Source organism: Triturus cristatus, chromosome 8 (assembly GCF_964204655.1).
Source record: "Triturus cristatus chromosome 8, aTriCri1.1, whole genome shotgun sequence".
In the NCBI taxonomy this organism is placed as follows: Eukaryota; Metazoa; Chordata; class Amphibia; order Caudata; family Salamandridae; genus Triturus; species Triturus cristatus.
In genome coordinates this window covers 1,531,380,348-1,531,397,556 of record NC_140591.1, presented here as the reverse complement: position 1 = coordinate 1,531,397,556, position 17,209 = coordinate 1,531,380,348, and the positions used below count along the sequence as shown (strand labels likewise).

The following is a 17,209-nucleotide window of genomic DNA, read 5'->3' as shown; positions in this document are numbered from 1 at the left end:
ATGTGGTAATGTCAAAGATATTGCAACTGAACAGCCATTGTATCTCCCATTACATGCACCTCACGGCAGCACCATTAGACACAGTGATGCAAGGAGATCAATGCAAAAGCACCTGGGAAGGTCAAATACTCATCTATAGGGATGCTGGTTCAATGGCTAATGGTTATTTGAGTATGGTTCATGGCAATGTCACAGATCAAGTAAAAACAATGGAATCTTATTCTACCCAGAATGAATCCCAACAGAAGGACTAGGAGCTTGGGGAGTTGTGGTGACACAGGGTGATTTTTCAGTGTGCGGTAGTGTGTACCCTGCACCACATGCCACAATCCAGCCCAATCTTGTGTAGCATCATGAGGCCAGGTGTCCTAGTCTGGGCTCCATCTCCCCTAGGATGTCTATAAACTAGCCAGTGCTGATTATTGAATTACAAGACCTAGACCCTTCTTACAGGCCCTAGCTACCCAGACATGTACCCCTTGCCCCTTATTTCTGTTGGCACCAAGGAGGTACCTCTTGAGGTGGAAGTTGGGCGACACATGTCCATAAATAGCTGGATAGAAGCCTCAATACGCCATTATGAGAACCATCATCAGGCCCATCACGTAACTTGTTAGTCTTGGCAGCTCGATTAATTCCGAAAGCCAAACAGTGCTAAATGAATCCCTTTCAAAATCCCATCTAAAGCCAGTCACTAAAAGAAGGGAATCAGAATAAATATGTAGGCCTTTGATAGGCTATCACAACCCCTGCTGACCTCTACTAGTTGTATCTTTTCTGTCTAATCATTCATTTTGTCTGTAACCAATAACCCCATCTGAATTTATGAAAGTGATCTTGTTTGCCTCCCTGTGCTTTACCTTGGTTTTTTCTTAACCTGGTCATTCAGTGAGATCTCCTTTTCTTGGCTCCCTAAGCTCAGTCCCTCAAGACACTAATCATCCCAGCTAGATTTCACCAAGATTTCATCACAACTTTAACTAGACATTCTCTGGAGAAGGTTTTAAGAGGATTTAAAGATTTAGAGTCCCTCTAGTATTTGTTTCGTACTTGTACCCACTAAATCTCCCATTTCTCGTTCCCGCTTATGACCTCATTATCAGTTGCCCAGAGGGGGCTGCAGCAGTGTCCCCGGGGGATACAGCTCCAGGCAATTATGACTTTTCCAGTGTCTCTAATACTGGAATTGCCTGATCTGTAAACACCAGGCCCAAGAAATCTGAACAAAAGACACTGGGCCCAGATGCATCAGCTGAGCTGCTGCGCCCTGCCCAGCTGAGCTGCTGCGCCCTGCCCCACCCGTTTTTTTTTACTTTAGCAAGTAGCCTAAAATCTACCACCAGCAAATTAAAGAACATCTTCCCCCAACCTGCCTCATGACACCAATCCACCCCTGCCATGCAGGTGGTAAATGTCTGCTGATTTGGGTCAATTATTTTCCCTGGACCTAGAGAAAACAACACAGGATTGTATCCGGTATTCCTGAATCTGTGTGTGTCTGTGGAAATAACTCACAGGGAGATACAGGCTAGAATCTTCAAATCTGGCCTCAGCATCTCCCCTTGAAGTTAATTGGGAACTTGCAATGAAGCCCTCAAATAGAGGTGACAATAAGAGTCGGTGATGTGCCTCCAGCACCCACTCTTTGCATCCTGTTCTCCATACCTGTAGATCACATCTGGCACTTTTTCACCAGTTCCTTGTTTCCTGTATGCTTGTTGCTGCATATAGGTTCATGCATTCACTGTGCCTAGGAACAAGCCCCCCGTGCACTTGCAACGTGCATGTGTCCCTTCTCCGACAGTGCCTGCTAGCCACTCTTGACCAGTCTAAGGATTAAAAAAACATAGAAGAAGGATGAAATGATACATTATATGCAGCGCACTCCTGTTCTACACAACCAGCAGCACTGTGATGGCCAAGCTTCCTGCAGTTTTCCTCTCTGCCCTTAGAAAAGCTCTTAATTTTACTTATTATAAAAAAAGTCAAAATTACAAATAATAATTAACGTAAATGCTGTTGAAAACCTAATTGTATTTTTTCATATTTCGCTTTGTTTGCTCTTTTCCCTTGAACTCATGAACTTAATAGATTATCTTTTTGATTTTCCTGCATCAATACTAGTGTCTTACAACACTGGCATTGACATTGTACACTTTTCATTGCCTCTGTCCCCCCTATCAATATCTGGAAAGATACATTACGGCATGCTGTCCTTCTGGTTTGTTCTAGTTATTGACTTCAGTGGTCGCTGGTGTGAATTGTTCCTAACATACTGCGTACATTTGTTTCTACTGGTTGTTTCTCCTACTACAGTCAGTAAATTCTGTGAGGATGCAAAGGTTTGTCTTTTAATAAATACACTGGCCAGAGAAGATACTGTACCTATCGAGCTTTGTTTTGTGTCATGGTTTTTAAAAGTAGTATTTACTTGATTTGTAATTGAGCCCAATTCACAAAAGCATTTATGAGTAAAGAAGTAGTACAGTTTTATGTAGTCATGAATGCCTTTATGAAACAGACCCAAAACGTCCAACTTACTACTAGTAAAAGTGCAAAGAGGGCACAGTCCTTTCTAGTTCTTATAATTGTATATAAATATGTTCTATATGAATATGAAACTCTTTTTAAAACACTTGACTCCCAAGGATAAGCTACGATCTTGATTTCCAGCACTGTACAAAACTGCAATGTTATAGGGTATATGCTGAGTCAATTGAATTCAAACAAAGGCAACAATATCTTTCTTTCTTTTTAAGACACGGCGCCCAGCATTGCATGATCTTACATCGGTTTTACCTGTAAATGGACAAATAACAATAATAGCAGTAGCTTATGTGACCTCTGTAAAGGAGGAGTTCAAGATCTGGTTTGTCCTAACTCCACAGTAGTCGTCGCCGGAGAACGATTTTTAAAACCAATTCAAACAAAGTGTAACTCTACAAGTGCACTGAGTTTGATTCCCATTCGTAAATCACCTCCCAGTAAATTTGTATGCTATAATCTGTTTAAATTTTTAAAAACTTTTTTAAACTTGTATTAGGATAAGTGTTCACAATTTTATTGTTTTATCATCTTATTTGTTGTTCTCAGTAGAGGACTAAATCAAATAAATAAATTTGAATTTGAATTTTTGTTTGAAAAAAATATATATATATAAATATGGGATGAACATTCCTGTTATTCTCGTTTTTAAAGTTGTATGGCCTATTTGCAAAGGCATGTGAAAGTAGGTCGAATAGTACTATAGGAGTCATACTTTACTTACTCTTAAAACCCTTTTGTCTTGGATAACTACGTAAGCCTCAGCATTAGGATCACCAATAATGCAGCGGATAGACCTAGGTGCTCTAAGAGGCTCAGTGTACTATATGCTATTTATTTCTTGCTATTTTTCCCTGTGAATTTGCCCATAAGCACAAGGAATAAAGCTTTTAAATGTGCAGTAACTGGTGAAAGGCAGTAGGGCAAGGCCGTAGGACTCTGCTGCCCCCAGTGGCACAAACGAGCAGGTACCATAATGACTTTCCTAGCAGCCACTGCTGCCAATTTTCAGGAGTGACAGTGGCAAAATGTGACTTTGTCTAGAAAATAAAAAATATGTTTGTACTGGTACATGTAAAGCCAACTGAATAAAAAGTGTCTGACTCATAGCATCCATCATACAGACTATATCAATTAGATTACTGCCTGAGTGAATGTGTATGCACTTGAAAATATATTGCTTTAGAATTCATTTCCACCCTACTGCCAACAACATTTTCATAAATGTATTCAAGCAGAGTGAGCGCACTGTCTTGAAATAAAATATTAGTTCATCTTATGCTAATGTAAGTCTCAGGCATTTCTGCCTTTCCTGATGCTGTTTACAAAATACCCCAATACACTTTTAAATTAAGAAATGGATAGGCTATTTACTAGTTGTCCTAATTTTGAAAGATTCTAGGAGATTCCTTTTTTTCAAGTTATTGTGCGGCAGAATAAAAACATTGCAACTGAATGCTTTTATAGGGTTAGCGTTTACGTCTACCGGGTTGGTAAAATAAATACATATTTCTTCAGATTTTGAAATCTCCAATGGTGTTGACATTGAAATCTATGAACAATGGATAATTCGATGCATACACATAACCCCAGGCTGGCAAATTGTCTCCTGGCAGAACATTCCTAGTTTAGGGTTGTAGTTAAGCCATCTTTTAAATATATTAATTTTTGTCAAATGGGTAAATATTTTTCCAGGTGGAGAATTGACTTCCATACACCCCTGTGAAATAAGGGGCTGTTGCATTGTTCCCTTATTACATATATTCCCAGGGTGAAAATCTTTATACACAAAGATCAGAGGTGGCCATTTCAAGAATTTCACATGGCCATGCTCCTACAGGCCACTAAGCTCCTTTTTCTCTGCCATTTCCCAGAAAACTATCGCAGAGCAAAATCCACCTGTGGTTCATCCCCAATCGCAAGTGGAATTTCCATTCAGAAAGATCTGTAAATGCTAAATCTGCAAATCATGATATGGCATTTCTGACCACAATTAAAAATTTTGCACATTTGTGATGTGCAAAGAGCCTTATGAATTGGACCCAACGTTTAGTTTAGAAGTAAGAGTTTTGACACAAACGACGCAAAATGTTGATTAACTCAATGTGGAACGTTTGTACCAAACTACTATATCCCATTCATGCTCCACCACCGTCAGAAAGTATAATACATTCAAGGCTGTCAAAATTTACCAAGTTTAATTATTTGAAAAAGCAAGACCCTTCTTTTCACCACACCTGCCACGCCGGAGGTATCAGTGAATTCTGTTTCCTGGCCAGTCTTTATCAGTCACAGTGGCCCATGTAGTCCTCTCAGCTTTTGTCCACACGTGTATTCTAGACACTTTCTCTAATTGTTCCTGCCTGTCCACTTATGTTCGAAACTCTTTCCGTAATCTTTGATACGTGTCCTAGACTCTTCCTTGATCTGCATGCCTGTCCATATTGATTTATTTGTTTTATTTTATTGTATATTCTTATGTATGTCCACATTATTTCTTTTACTTTATATTTTTATAAAGTGCACTCCACCTCAAATATCCCTGTTCTGTAGATTGGAGCAGCATAGATTCATGGTATCTATCCAAGAAGCAAGAGAACAGATGACAACAAGAATGACCAGAAGTTGTAAATCTAGTAATATATCATCAAGCAAGAGGGCAAACCTTAAATTAAGAGGGAGAAAATAGGAACCGAGGATGCCCATGGAAGATGCTGGAAGAGTAGGAAAGGAAGATGAATGTGGAAAGACTTGGAGGGAGAAGGGATAGAAGAGGTGTTAGGAGGGAAATGGAGGGACAGATAAGATCTGAGGAAAAGGAGAGGAAAGGTGACGGCTAAAGGTGTGCAGAGCAAGATGGAGAAGAAGTTCCCCATGCTTGTCCGCAGGTGTACATTAAACTCCTTCTCCATTTCTTTCCCTCTTTGCACACTAGACACATTGCATTATTTTACCATAAAAGGACTTTATTACAAATAATCCTAATAATTCTATCCTAGTAAGAAACTGATCCAAATTCAATATAGATGTACAAATAATACGGATCAGTGAACTAAACTGATTGTCCCTGTTGGTTGTCCTGAAAGGGGAACAGAAAAATACATTCTTATGGGATTTAAGGACCTTAAGCCTAACATGTTGGTGCATTTTCCTTGAGAATGTGACATCTTAGAGTCTACAAGTCACAGAGCTGCACCCTAGTATGCCCAGTAATATACACTTGTCAAATAACCGTACACAATCTAGTTCATACTCATATATCTTTTTTAATTTAGGACTAAAAACGTCTCTTTTTCCATTGCTAAGTGTTGTAGATAACAGATGTTGCTATTGCTAAATTTATGGTACTCAATAGACCCACTGAGGAAGGATAGAAGGGTGAGTATGTCTTTCCATTCGACTCGTCATCCAGAACAATGCATTTGCAGCTGCTTTTCTTGAGCTCGCCAAAATATTCTTCAAGTTTCTCACACAATCGATTAAGTAGTGCATTGAAAAGCAGTCAACATTGAGCTTTTAATTGGTTTAATTCCAATTATGCCAAGATTAAACATGTGGTAAATTAACTTGTATTTGTCATCAGACAAAAACCAATACCCACCGTTGTGCTGGAAAATTTGGAAAAACTAAGAAAAATATGTTTTTGGAATCAACTTCATGCTTTTACCCTTCTTCATCTTCGTCTTATAGCAGTGATGTCGTGGCTCCAAGTTCTACGTTCTGCAAAGTCTACACCTTGACTCCATTTCTCGCCAACAACCGCGAGAAGCGAGGACTGGCTCTCGATGGGAAGCTGAAGCACGAAGATACGAACCTGGCATCGAGCACACTGTAAGGGTACTCTCTTAATACTGAAGCTGTCTACTTAACAATGCTTGTAGTGTTATGATATGCAACAGCATTACAACTGCTACTAAACATATGATTTTATATAAAATTTCAGGCATGACACTCACAATTAACTTACATTGAAGTCTATGGGCGTACAAATGTAGAACTAAGATACTCACGAGCACATGTACTAAAGGGTTTTTGTATTCATAACACCTACGATGAGGCTAATGGCAGGCTGTGTGCCCCCTTTTCAAAGAGCTATAAATGCATTGCAATTCGCAAAAAGATACGCAACTCACATTATCCACATTAAGAATCCTTGGAAATTGTGAGGAAAATGGGGTAGCAATGAGTGTGGAAAAGGGACGGCCCCTGTTCCTTGTGAATTAAAAGGTTACATATCAATGATTTGCAACTGCAGAAAAAGACTATCGACTCCTGAAACGGGGTAGTATCCGTCAGCAAAGTAGAAGCTGTTGCTGAGAGACAGCTTCCACCATGTTAATCCAGCTGCAAGGGTTCAGTGTTAACAGACAGTTGTCCATGAGATCCTTGGCTGCTCTTTCCAGTGTTTCAGAACTTAGTTTGTGAAAAAAGAAGAAGTTCCAGAGCCCTTGTCAGGAGGCCATTGCAGTTTGCATCACCCATTGCCTCCACTAGCAATGCCGATGACAGCACCATCATAACTAATCATCAAACTCATACAAGTGTAACAATTCTGACTTTAAATATACATTAAAATGACCAATACATGACTCCCAAGATATTCTTACAGTTTTGTTTGGCAGCCATTATTGATTTTAATGTATATTTAATTATTTAATAACTGCTTTTGTGCTTCTCACAAAATTAGACAAACAGCACCACCATGTGGCAGCTGGTATAAGAGCCGGTGTTGACAATAAACTGCCGGTGCTGAGCACCCTCCAGTACCCTTCGATCCTTGCATTGGCTACCTGTTAAAACAAGAATTCACTTCAAAGTTTTATGTTTGGCCTTTAAGATCTTGAAGGGATCAGCCCCTTGGATTCCCTCGAATCTCCTGTCCTCTTATGTACCAACTCGCTCTTTGAGATCATTGGGACAAGCACTTGCGGTGGTCCCGAGGTTTAAGCTCAGCCGCGTTGGGGGCCGGTCCTTCCGGGTAAAAGCAGCAGTGCTGTGGAACTCTCTTCCGATTGAGATTCGTTTGATGGAAGACCTTCTTTTGTTCCGTAAAGCTATAAAAACCTTCCTATTTTAATTTTCCCCCTTACCTGCTGCGCTCTTTCAGTTTTTCTCCGTCTCTATGTTGAGTGTTGCTATGTTTATCTTGTCATGCACCAGGACGCCCCTTAGCTGGGGCAGCTGTGCGCACTACAAATATTCCTAACATAACATAACATAACACTGGAAACCACCGGCTCAAATTAAGCACTGCCAGTGTCCTGTTGAACAGTGATACAATCCATTTTCATTACAGTACCTCTCGCTTTAAGGGACCGGGCTGCAATGCTAGCATTTTTTTAACACAAATATAGAGATAAAGGTATGTGCTCCCTCACAGACCTCCATCCTTCCATTTACAGTCATTTGCAAAGATTTGTATAATGAATCCTGTTTCATTACTATTAATAAGTTAGGGGTCATGCCCTTTTGAATAATGCTGGATTAGTGCAACGAATGCTCAAAAAATGTCTTCTACGCTGCCTCAAGCTGCTTTGCAACGCTTTCCAGCTAGGACGTGCCTTGAACCACCTGGCGCAGCGGAGGTTGCGTGCCGCCATCTTGTGGTTGGATTTAGCTGCAAGTAATGGTGTACGTGTTGTCCCACAATCTCCATTTTGATTCAGAACACTTTCTGCCAACCGCGACCTATGCAGTCAGACCCTTGTGCACTGTTGCTCCGCTATTCCTTTTGGAATCATGTACCTTTTGGTAGTGTCTTGCTTTGCCCAGCGTCCATCTCTTCAGATCTCGACATCTGCGTGTGTACTTTCTTGGTTGCACCAGATTATGAAGAGTGGGAACGTTGCATGTTCCTCGTGTGCAGCTCTTCTACTCAAGGAAGGAACATTTTGGTAATGCACCTGTGTCTGGATGCCACCCTTTTACTAAATTTTGACTTCGGATTTATATTTTTAATACACAGTTACATGCTTCTCTGGAAATGTTATCACTGCGCTGCATGTAATTCCTGTGGGGTCCCCTGACATTTAAAGTTTTATTCAGTTTGCAGCTAACGTTTTCTTTTAGGGGCAAAATTCACTTTTCTTTTGTTTAATCCTCATGGTTATTGGAATTGGTCTGATTCCAAATCTAGTGTGACCAACTTTGCTTGCAGTTTGCTGTTAATGTGTGACAGTGTGTGTTACATGCCTGTTGGTGTCAATAAGTCTAGAGTGTGGCCATAGTAGCATTACTCGGGTGAGGGGTCCCTCACCAGTGTTGGGTTTCGTTCTTTCATTGTGCAAGTTTTTCCCTGTTTAATGTCCACGTAATCTTGTATTATGCATACTACAGTTCTTGGCTACGAATCACCCTTATCGCCTCCTACCATTCTGTTCCAAAGCCTCCGAGATAATCTGCGGCGTACCCCAGGGATCCTCCCTCAGCCCGACACTGTTCAACATTTGCATGGCCCTGCTCTCACACATCGCCCGACAGCACAACCTCAACATAATCTTCTAGGCAGACGACACTCAACTGATCCTCTCCCTCACCAAGGACCCCATCACCGCCAAAGCCAACCTCCATGAAGGAATGAAGGCCGTCACCGACTGGATGAAGATCAGCCGCCTGAAGCTGAATCGGACAAGACGGAGGTCCTCATCCTCGGCTCCAACCCCTCAGCCTGGGATGACTCCTGGTGGCCGACGGCACTGGGGGCAGCCCCGACACCCACCGACCACGCACGCAACCTGGGAATCATCCTCGACTCAACGCTCTCAATGACCAAGCAAGTCAATGCCGTCTCCTCCTCCTGCTTCAACACCCTCCGCAGGCTCCGCAAGATCTACAGATGGATCCCGACAGATACAAGAAAGACAGTCACCCAGGCCCTCGTCAGCAGCAGACTCGACTGCGGAAATACCCTCTACGCGGGAGCCCAGACCAAGCTCATCAAACGACTACAACGCATACAAAACGCCTCGGCGCGACTGATCCTCGACATACCACGACATGGCCACATCACCCCCCACTTGAGAAACCTGCTCTGGCTCACCGTCAACAAGAGGATATCCTTCAAGCTCCTCATCCACGCACACAAAGCACTCCACAAGACCAGCCCAGCCTACCTCAACAGATGGCTCTCCTTCTACATCCCCAACCGCCAGCTACGCTCCGCCGACCTCTCACTCGCCACCGTCCCGCGCATCCGAAGAACAACCACCGGTGGGAGATCCTTCTCCCACCTCGCCGCAAAGACATGGAACACCCTCCCACTGAGCCTACGACAGACCCAAGACCTGCTGACCTTCAGGAGGATACTCAAGACCTGGCTGTTCGATCAGTAGCCCCCCCCCCCAGCGCCTTGAGACCCTCGCGGGTATGTAGTGCGCTTTACAAATGATTGATTGATTGACTGATGGATTGCAGTTTATGGGTTTTAGTCCCTTTCAACCTATCTTCACAGTTCATGGTGTAGTCACCTGGTGTTTCACATTTTGTTTTTGTAGTGGGTTTTAGTCCCATCTACTTAGTTCTAATGGGTACAAGTCTCATGTTTTTGTAGTGGGTTTTAGTCCCATTTCGCAGTTCTAATGGGTACAAGTCCCATGTTTTTGTAGTTGGTGTTAGTCCCATTTACGTAGTTCCAATGGGTACAAGTCCCACGTTTTTGTAGTGGGTGTTAGTCCCATTTATGCAGTTCTAATGGGTACAAGTCCCATGTTTTTGTAGTGGGTGTTAGTCCCTTTTACACAGTTCCAATGGGTACAAGTCCCACATTTTTGTAATGGGTGTTGGTCCCATTTATGCAGTTCTAATGGGTACAAGTCCCATGTTTTTGTAGTGGGTTTTAGTCCCATCTACGCAGTCAGTAGTGGGTTTTAGTCCCATCTACGTGGTTCTAATGGGTACAAGTCCCATGTTTTCTATTGTTCCCTGCACGTTCCTAGACTCCTCATAGGGGTTCTAATGGGTACGAGTCCATTGTGCTCTGTTGTTCTGTGCATGTTTCTAACCTCCGCACAGGGGATTTATGGGTATGAGTCCTGTGTGTTTTATTGTTCTTTTCACTTTTCTAACCTTCATATAGAGATTCTAATGGGTATGAGTTCCATGTGTTTTTAAAAATTATAGGAGGGTGATGGGTGGGTAATGTCTATTTTAAGTATATGTATCAATGCATCTCCTCTACATTGTTACATTTTTTTGCATGTACTTATTGTGCATCTCTTGAATATTTTCTCTCAATTTAATTTCATTTTCTCTTGTACTTTCTCTTGCATACCTCCGTTGTATTTTCTTCTGTGCTCACGCCTGATTTTCTTTGGTTTCTTTGCTATTATCCTTTCAAGCTTTGGGTTCACTTTCTTCTCGCTTTTTCTCTACTTTTCCATTTTCTAATTCTTATGGTTCCCCTTGTTTGAACCTTCCTCTTCTTGGTGGTTGCTATTTTTGTTTTGTAGAAGAAGGGAAGGTATGTAGCAACCTGTGTTGTATGTATCTGGTTACTTACTCCCTAACTGCTCAGCCTGTGTGAATGTGATGCATGGAATGATGGTGTGAGAGTCTTGAATGGAATGTTTGGGTGCCTGGATGCTTGAGTATTTCAGTTGGAGTATGGGCTGAGCGGCAGGCCGACTGCTCCTGGAGGGGCTGTGTCTCTACTACTTATCTACATGTAACTGGTCTCAATAAATCAACTTGAAACTACATCCTGGCTACGGCCATCGTTACTACAATCTTTAATTTAGTTATTCAGTATTCATTTAGCAGTAATCAATGTTGAGTGAGGTTATCGCCTTTAATTTGAACAGCTAATCTAGTTAATTGTTCACTGATCTAAGCTCCTCTAGTCTTTGAGCTAAGTACTCAGAACTCTTCTCTGTAATATTATCAGCAGAACATTCCAGATAGAAGACCAGAGCAGTGGGTTTGGGAGGTGAGGCTGAAGGAATGACTCCCTCATTCAAGATACATATGGGCTTTAGTTTACAGTGCTCTGCTAAACCCAGTGCGGAAATAAAGTAATTTCAATTGGATGGCACACTATTACCCCAGGAAGGAGTCTTTGCGCACTATACATGGAAAGGTTCGGAATATCTCCACACATTTTCCTTCATGTATAGGTACCTAGCCGCGCAACAACTTGTCACTTCCCTTAGCCACTGGTTTCTTGCCTTAACAGCTGGTCACTTGCCTTAACAGCTGGTCACTTGCCATAACATGCCCCTGCATTTCAGTAACTCTGTATTGCATTCTTCTAAACCAGCACAACATCAGAACTCCAGTTTTCCAGTTGCCACACACTTCTTCCATGTTCATGGCACTCTTAATGTCAGTGATTAGCTGGAGAATAAGTGTAGGGCACTGAGAGGGGGCAGTGAAGAGGAGAGGTGCCTTATTTATTACCCTTAGTTTAGTGGTAAGTTCTAGCGTGACATGCATCCCCATATTAATTTCTGACAAAAGGATGCATTTGCACTAAAAAATTGTGCAAAAAATAAAAGAATCGCAAAAAACAGCCACTCGTATTCTGTTGTTTGTGTTCATTCATGGTACAGTTTTACTGTGAATGGAGCATTCACTGTACAGATTTACTGCTGGTGGCACGTAATTGCACAATGGGGCGTAATGGCATCATTTTAGGAACAAGCGAAATTCTCTAAATTACGCAAATTACACCAGTGTAATTACAATTTTGCCCAGGCCTGCTTCCAGCTGGAGGGGGTTTGTAGAGAATCAGGTGACAAGTCGCTATGTGGTTTGAAGTTTTCATCCTGCTTTTGGCTGTAACTCCTGTATTCAGTGCATAATTTGAGTCTGTGTTTTCTGGTGCTCGGCACAGGCACTTAATTCTCAACAAGAAAAACTAGGACGTGTGAAGGGTCTAAGGGAATGTTTTAAGACCTGGCGTGGATATTCTCCCCGGTCACAAGCTAGATACAAAACACAGTATCCACTGGTCTATTCATAGAGATATACTCAATATTCTATGTGTAAGAGCCACATGAGACCTGAGGAAACCGTGACTGCTAACCTATACATCTCTTGGAGGATACGAAAAAAAAAAACTATAAAAAGGACGGATTCCCATCACTCACCATTGGTAACATGCTTCATCATCTGGGTCTCCTCCTAGTGTCACACTAGTAGCACTAAGGGTTGCAACCCTTTCTGAAGGAAAGGGGAGCTTGCAGAGGTTTTTATGCCATACAGATGGTAGCGGTAAAACACGCTGTGGTTGGACATACAGATGTGAGCAATCAATACGTGTAGGGGTGATGAGTGCAGTGCAAAATAATGTAGGATAGTGAGTTAAAATTGAACAGTGAGGGAAAAAATCATTTATTAATATCTCTCAAAACTCAAGCTTAAAAACAGTGCAATTGACAGTTTTCAACAAATGACGGTCTATGAATGGAAGAAATAGGGGTCAACATGTTTCAGCAAAAAGGGACATATTTATCCTATGCCTTCTTCAGGACCACAAAAATGTTGCTACTGCAAAAGTGAAAAACCAAAATATATAAGAAAGAAAAGGTTGGAACATATATAACCTCGTCACCTGTATTCAGGGCTTTAGCAAGTCCTCTGCAATTGACGGAATGTTGTTAGCATCTGCAAAAGAGTAAAATAATGATCCCATTGTAATGGTTGACATGATTTACAATACGACTCATAAGCTCAAAACACTGGAACATTATATAGTGACATATTCACTCATCTATAATTTATGATAATTCATAAAGACAGGTTTCTTATGCTTACCCGTGTTGCACGAGGAAAAGACCTCACCTCACCTGGCCGCGGCTCAGGAAAAGGAGGCACTGCTCTGTGAGAGGACATAGGAAAGAAAAATTTTCATGTAACCTCATTCTCTCTTTGCACTCATTTGTCTCTAGTATAAAAGAAGCACCATGCACACTAACGACAACTAGACCCAGGACTGACATTAAAAACTACAAATACTGACTTATGGCCTGGTGTATGCAATTCTCCCATGGTCTTTATTTGGGTTCAAACTATTATTACCTGAGAGTATAGGTGTATATCATCCAGTGCTACATCTATACTCAACAGCACTCTATAAGGACGGGAATTGCCATTCTCTAACTCTATTTCTCTATGTTAGTAGTATGTTCATCATACAGACTGCCCACACGTGTGTACTCGTGTAGACAGCTAGATGTTTAGTACAAGCTTATTGGCCTGACACATGCATGATTGCGCGGCGAGAAAACCTCACGGATAAATGTCCCAGACAAACTCTCTCGTGTGTTACTTACAAAACATGGCTTCTACTCTGATGGGGCACAACAAAACAGAGCATACCCACATGTTTAGGAGCCCGAATACCGAGCAATACACAATCTGCTAATCCAAATATTCTACTATGAAGTACTTAGTTGCGAGGATTCAAGGGATACCTCTCACATCGCGGAAGTGGCTTTCCTTTATTAACTCAGTATGATTCCCAATTCCAAAAGCAAAATACCCGGGAACGACATAAAAACCAGCACCCCGCACTGTGTCTACTGCCCAATCCTGTATGCTCACCTGTCCGTCGGTACCTCTGGTGGTTCGTTAAGCCGTCTGGGGAGGTACTGAACTTTGGGAGCCACCATCTTTAAGAAAAACGCAAACTCGCTACCGATTTTACATGTAGGATGCCGATTTTAGGAACTATAATTCCCTTGTTTCTAAGCACGCCAGCCTCGACAAAGTCACGTGATTTGGGCGGGCCGTAAACACTGCGTGCGACGTAGCGAGTTTGCTCTATGGATGTACTATCTTAAGTTGATGGATTTACTATCTTAAGTTGATAGATATATTATCTTAAGTTGATGTGCTGCAGCGTGGAACATCAAATTCCCCCTTTGTCACAGACCAAATACCGCAATAGCAAATTCACTCAAAACATTCATTGGTGGGGCCCATAACACCAACACTCATACTTCATTGATCTGCTTCCCTAGAGGAATACGTTTCCAAACGCTGACATGAAAGGAATATCTTTACCTGAACCCTAAATGCATTTAATACTTTATTAACTCCAACCTTGTGATATTCCCCTCATTGGGTGATGAATCAATTTAGTTGTTTTTATGGTTTAGTGATCCGATTCATTTATCTATACTCTTCTCTTATCCTAGTTTTCATCTTCAAATAATCGACACCACACATTTATCAATTAATCAAATATCGTTTATCTAATAAAATTGCAAATTGTTAGAAATCATCATCCAAACCACAGAACATCATATTTACCTAATCTGACTAATAATCGTCTCTAAGTCAGTCAAGTCGTGGAAAAACCTTTAAATTCATCAAAGTCAGGCCGCAATTCAGTCTCTCAGAGATTCAGGATAACAGCTGTCCAGCAGTGTCACCGTCCTCTCCGTCAGCATAACGTCATGAAATCAAGTTCGTCAAAGAAGAGAGAGTTTTTTTAGTTCACTTTCCTACCTACTTTTATAATGAAAATAATGTCAAAAAGTATCAAGATTGGGGTTTTAGACTGTCCTCATTGGTGGACGTGGGGTCAAGCAGTAACGTTCTCACATAGTCCGCAGGATTAAGTCATCGCACTTGCTGGTTCCGGTTTTAAAGACAGCCCATTGTATTATCCTTGGCGAAGCTCCCAGAGTGTCCTTGGTAAGAACATCATCTCCTTGTGTCAGGGCTAGGCCATTGTTGCTGGCAGTGACGCATGCGCACTTCACCAAGAACCTCGTGTGTCAGCAGCAGTCACGTTATACGTCTCGGTCAGCCATCTTGAAATAGGCCGAAATGGTCAATTTAAGCAAAACAAACACAAAAACGTAATTAAAACATGGAAATGGCTAATGAAATGTTAAACCCTCACTAATTCCCTTATGTGTAAGTAATTATCTAGCAGAAAAGCAACATTCAAAGCGTTTATACTCACTCAATGATGCGCAACTTACAATTACATCACAAAAGCAACATATATCATGCAATATTCTAATTTTCTACTATTAGTATGCGTACATATGTTAGTATACAATTAGTTTAGCCATGCAAAATGCAAATCCCACGTGTAATTCTTTTGTTAATATAATTGGTAAGTCTCCACTTCAAACAAATTAATAAGATTACTATTAGTTTATTATTCAGATTAATGTAAACATTCAGAATGGGGGGGGATACACACTTTTGTACTACCCGCTCCAGCAGATGGATATACTATCTTAAGTTGATGGATGTACTATCTTAAGTTGATGGATGTACTATCTTAAGTTGATGGATGTACTATCTTAGGTTGATGGATGGAGCCTTCTGGGACTTCTCATCAACATTATTCTAGATGGATCTATTGCAGAACACATTGACTGCTTGTACTTCCTCATTGAATCTTGCCTGGCTCCACCTCTGACCAAACCGCAGCAACACTAAGCGGAAATCCACATCTGCCAGATGGCAGTACCTACCAGCGTAAACCCTTGCAGCAATAAGATCCCCTTCTGTGTAACACTGGCACCCTTAAGGCTGGCACCCTTAAGGCAGACTTCCCTAACTATAAAGAAGTCAAGGGCTCCAGCCTGTTCCACTGAAGTTCCTGCCAAGAGTGACGAGATTCATAGTGCCCCCTTGTGCCCCTTGTGACAGCACCTACAGTTAGCCTCTGCAGGAATGTTTTTATGCCACAAGAAAGACAAAATCAGACAATGCCATTTTTGTACAGTCCCTTCCTCCTACCTTGGGCCAACCACAACCCTTCGAGATGTAGACTTGTTTGCAGACAATTCCCACTGAAAATCCCATGTTGTTATTTCTATCTTGAACTTTCACCTTAGGTGCTAACTATAAACTTTCATCACGTTGGGGGTTTTCTTTGTCCCTGCTGTAACATGGTTAAGAACACTTTTTAGTGATTTATCCGATTTTGTCTTCCAAATATTAAGGTGTTTTAGGTAAATATTTTCTCTTTAGAAGAATTTGATCTTGTAAATGAAATACACTTGTACTTATTAATGTCTGCTACTACTTAGCACATGTGGTGGAGTTTGGTGGGTGATGCTACTGGTGAATAAAAAAGCTCTTGTTGGATTCTTTGACATACCCTTTTTCTTTAGCCTCTGGTCGAGGGGGTTGTGTGAGACAAATTATATCATGGTTGCCCTCCAGCCACTCTTTTCCACTTATCCAAGTGTTTTCTCCCAGTATTGTTTTAAAAAAAAAAAAATTCTGTTTTGAAAATACAGACAGGAAGCCTTTTGAATGTTACTAGGTGGTAGCTTGATGGCTATGTTTGCTGTGCCACACAAAAACAATCTAACAATAACACACAGTTTTGGGAATGGTCAACATCAGAAATTGAATTATTACTTTGGGAGGTAATGAACCCATCAGATTAATAAGGCACTATCTTCCTAGGTTACAGCACAGTTCACTGAGACATGTCTACTGAACCCATGTTAGCTTTACACAAGCATCAGGCCTTTCCCCAGAGAAAAGGTTTGAGCAGCACCAAACAACATTAAAGATAAGAACACAATAGAATTAAATTCCTAAATCAATTTATGAAAACCAGTACACATCTAATAAGCAAAATTGGACATAAATGGCTAAAATAAAATTAAAGGATCCAGAGAAGCTATAGAGCAATTAAAGTGAATGGTTCCAATCTGTCCAACTTCAGACTAATCTCTTTGCTGCC

General features: G+C 41.3%; 1 protein-coding gene across 6 annotated transcripts in view; it reads left to right on the top strand.

Moving 5' to 3' along the window:
* ARRB1 (arrestin beta 1) overlaps positions 1–17,209 on the top strand; it is a 793,940-nt gene that overhangs the window by 719,707 nt on the left and 57,024 nt on the right. For 5 of the 6 annotated variants that reach the window (XM_085623373.1, XM_085623376.1, XM_085623374.1 and 2 more), the window contains one exon: positions 6,235–6,375. In XM_085623373.1, coding sequence (XP_085479499.1) covers positions 6,235–6,375 — 141 coding nt within the window. The remainder of the gene's footprint in view (positions 1–6,234; positions 6,376–17,209) is intronic. The other variant, XM_085623377.1, reaches the window with a different exon arrangement.